The 2,512-nt window shown below is 41.0% G+C and overlaps 1 protein-coding gene across 1 annotated transcript in view; it reads left to right on the top strand.

The window, feature by feature from the left end:
• Positions 1–2,512, top strand: part of LOC109855445 (irregular chiasm C-roughest protein-like) — a 142,198-nt gene that overhangs the window by 115,653 nt on the left and 24,033 nt on the right. The window contains exon 4 of the mRNA XM_020429748.1: positions 366–598. Within this exon, the coding sequence (XP_020285337.1) occupies positions 366–598 (233 nt within the window). The remainder of the gene's footprint in view (positions 1–365; positions 599–2,512) is intronic.

The raw sequence follows: 2,512 nt of genomic DNA, 5'->3' as shown, positions 1-2,512 counted from the left end.
AACATTTTTTTTTTTACTGTGTATATATAATATAGATATCCCTTTTCTATATCATTGTACCTTACCGACCGGTTCTTTACTCGATTCCGGAATCGTATTTTCTCCTGAAACGAAATTAATATCCGGAAAAATCATTTATCCGCAATTTTTCCATCTTTACTATTACACGCGATCAGTAGAGAAGCGAGATCGGAATTAGAGAGCCGTGTTGATATAATTTTTATTCCGTGTTCATGAGAACGTGAATTTTGTTTTAGCCTACGTGAAAAAACTCGTAACAAGAGAATAAACGCCGAAACTCTACATCGTGCAAAATGTCAGAAATCGATGCTTACGTGTTCATCGTATTTTTTTTCTGCTTTCAGGTGATTTTTCGCTACACATATATCCGGTAGAACTCGAGGACGACGGCACGTATCAATGTCAGGCCTCGCCGACGAACGACGGACAGCCGGCTTTACGATCGAGATTCGCCAAACTGAGCGTGCTGGTGCCGCCGCACAAACCGAAGATCACGCAGGGCGATTTTATCATCACCACCGAGGATCGCGAGTTGGTCATCGAGTGCGTGAGCACAGGCGGAAAACCGCCGGCGGAGGTGAGCGCATGCACTTTTTTTCTTTTTTTTTTTTTTTTCATCTTTACGTACTATTTTTTTTATTTTGCGTCTCTTCTTCAAACACATCGATATGAGATTATCGCGGATTATAGTCCGTATTAATCGTGTCCGTATTAATCGTGTCGTGAAAGCAACCACTTTCGGCAATCGCGTCCGGAAACTTGGCAAATATCTCATGGGAATGGGCAGTGTACTACTTCGCGGATTATGCTCGATCGATTTTACGTCCAAGGCGTTGGCCTCTCTTTTTCCTCATTTTACGCGTTCTCGAAGACGTCTCTCTGTTACACGCATAGGCTATTAATCATAATTCTCGGAACAAAAGCGAGAAAAATAAAATTCACGGAGCTTACATATTTTCTCTAATAAATACTCTTCGGTAATACAATATAGCATGTGATACGTATATAAATGCTTCGTGCTAACCTTAGTATATCTAGAGTAAACGTGACTAGCTGAATTGTAGTCACTAGCCGGTGTCGTAAAAAAGGGATGAACGTTTGTATCCCACATATCAAATTGTCTTGTTTTCCTGCCAGATTTCCACACACAGAATTACAAGATACGACTCTCTCTCTCTCTCTCTTTCTTTTTCTCTATGATTAACTTTTCTGAACTATGTGTCAAGACGGCATGGCGAGCGGTTCGTGATTCGAGGCTGTTTTTGTCGCGTAGAGATAAACAGGTAGCTGAGTGGTCGGACGATGTCGGTGTTGTACTAACAATAAGCCCATTGAGCTTTCGTGTCTCGCGGAACTAACTGCTGGAATTGGCAACGTAAAAACGTACGACCCGATCCACCATCGTTATTATTTCCCGTTGGAAGCGAACTAGGAAGCGGGTGAGCGACACGCTTAGTAAATAGTCCCCGAATCTGCTCTGAAAATCTGACCGAGGCCAAAGCCACGGATCGCATTTCTTGTTACAAAGTCCACTCAGCAGAACGCGTGGTCCCTCGCAACAAAAACAACTTTGGATCACGCTCGGTGGCTACCCGAGCCCGAGATTTATGTAGGTTACTTATGTTCCTACACATCAAGCCTGTCAGTTAGTGCTACTTGCTCCTGCATTTCTCGCTCCATAAACGTATAAAATAAGAGAGCAAGAGAATTAACGGTTTAAGAGAGAAAGAGGGAGAGAGAGAGAAAAAGAGAGAGAGAGAGAGAGAGAGAGAGAGAAAATAACGCAACTTGAACTCTGTTTGTATTTAAAATTATGTAATAATTAGTTTGCTGTGCATACACACACACACACACAATTTTTAATTACGCGGTAAGTACGTGTAAAATAATATATAATCACGACGATAATCATGATGATAATCATGATGACATAATATATATATGGCATGCCGCGACACAATTATCCCATAACGTCATTGGAGAGAATGTATAAATGTTTTAATACGCGCCCAAGCCCTTCACCCCTCAAAGTGATTGCCTTGTGCGAAACACACGTAAAGCCCAGGGAAAAAGTTGTCGTTAGTTAGTTTCATGAGCTTGCAAGACGTGTTTCCATAATATTCGTGACAAAAGGAAGTTTATCCGCACATGAAAGAGCTTAAACTTGATGACTGCTCTGCAGATAAGAGTTTTCTATTACGCTAATGCACCGCCTATGAATTTCATACGGTGCTTTATTTTCATTCATTATATAGTTGAAGTTCGGCTTTGCGAGAGTGAGTTCTAACAACATCGAAAGTTATCACGACTGCATAACTTTTCATTGCAATTGCGCTTGCTAAGACGTTTTTTCGCAACAAGATGTGTATACATATACAGGGTGTCCCAGAATTGCCGTACAATCTCTCGTAGGCAGGTAGAAGGAGTAAAACTGAGTCGAAAAGTCCTGAACCATTTTTTTCTATTATTTATAATAAAGGAGTAATTATTG

This window comes from Pseudomyrmex gracilis, unplaced genomic scaffold (genome assembly GCF_002006095.1).
Source record: "Pseudomyrmex gracilis isolate BER0280 unplaced genomic scaffold, ASM200609v1 scaffold_0, whole genome shotgun sequence".
Taxonomy (NCBI): domain Eukaryota; kingdom Metazoa; phylum Arthropoda; class Insecta; order Hymenoptera; family Formicidae; genus Pseudomyrmex; species Pseudomyrmex gracilis.
This window is presented reverse-complemented; position numbering and strand designations above follow the sequence as displayed.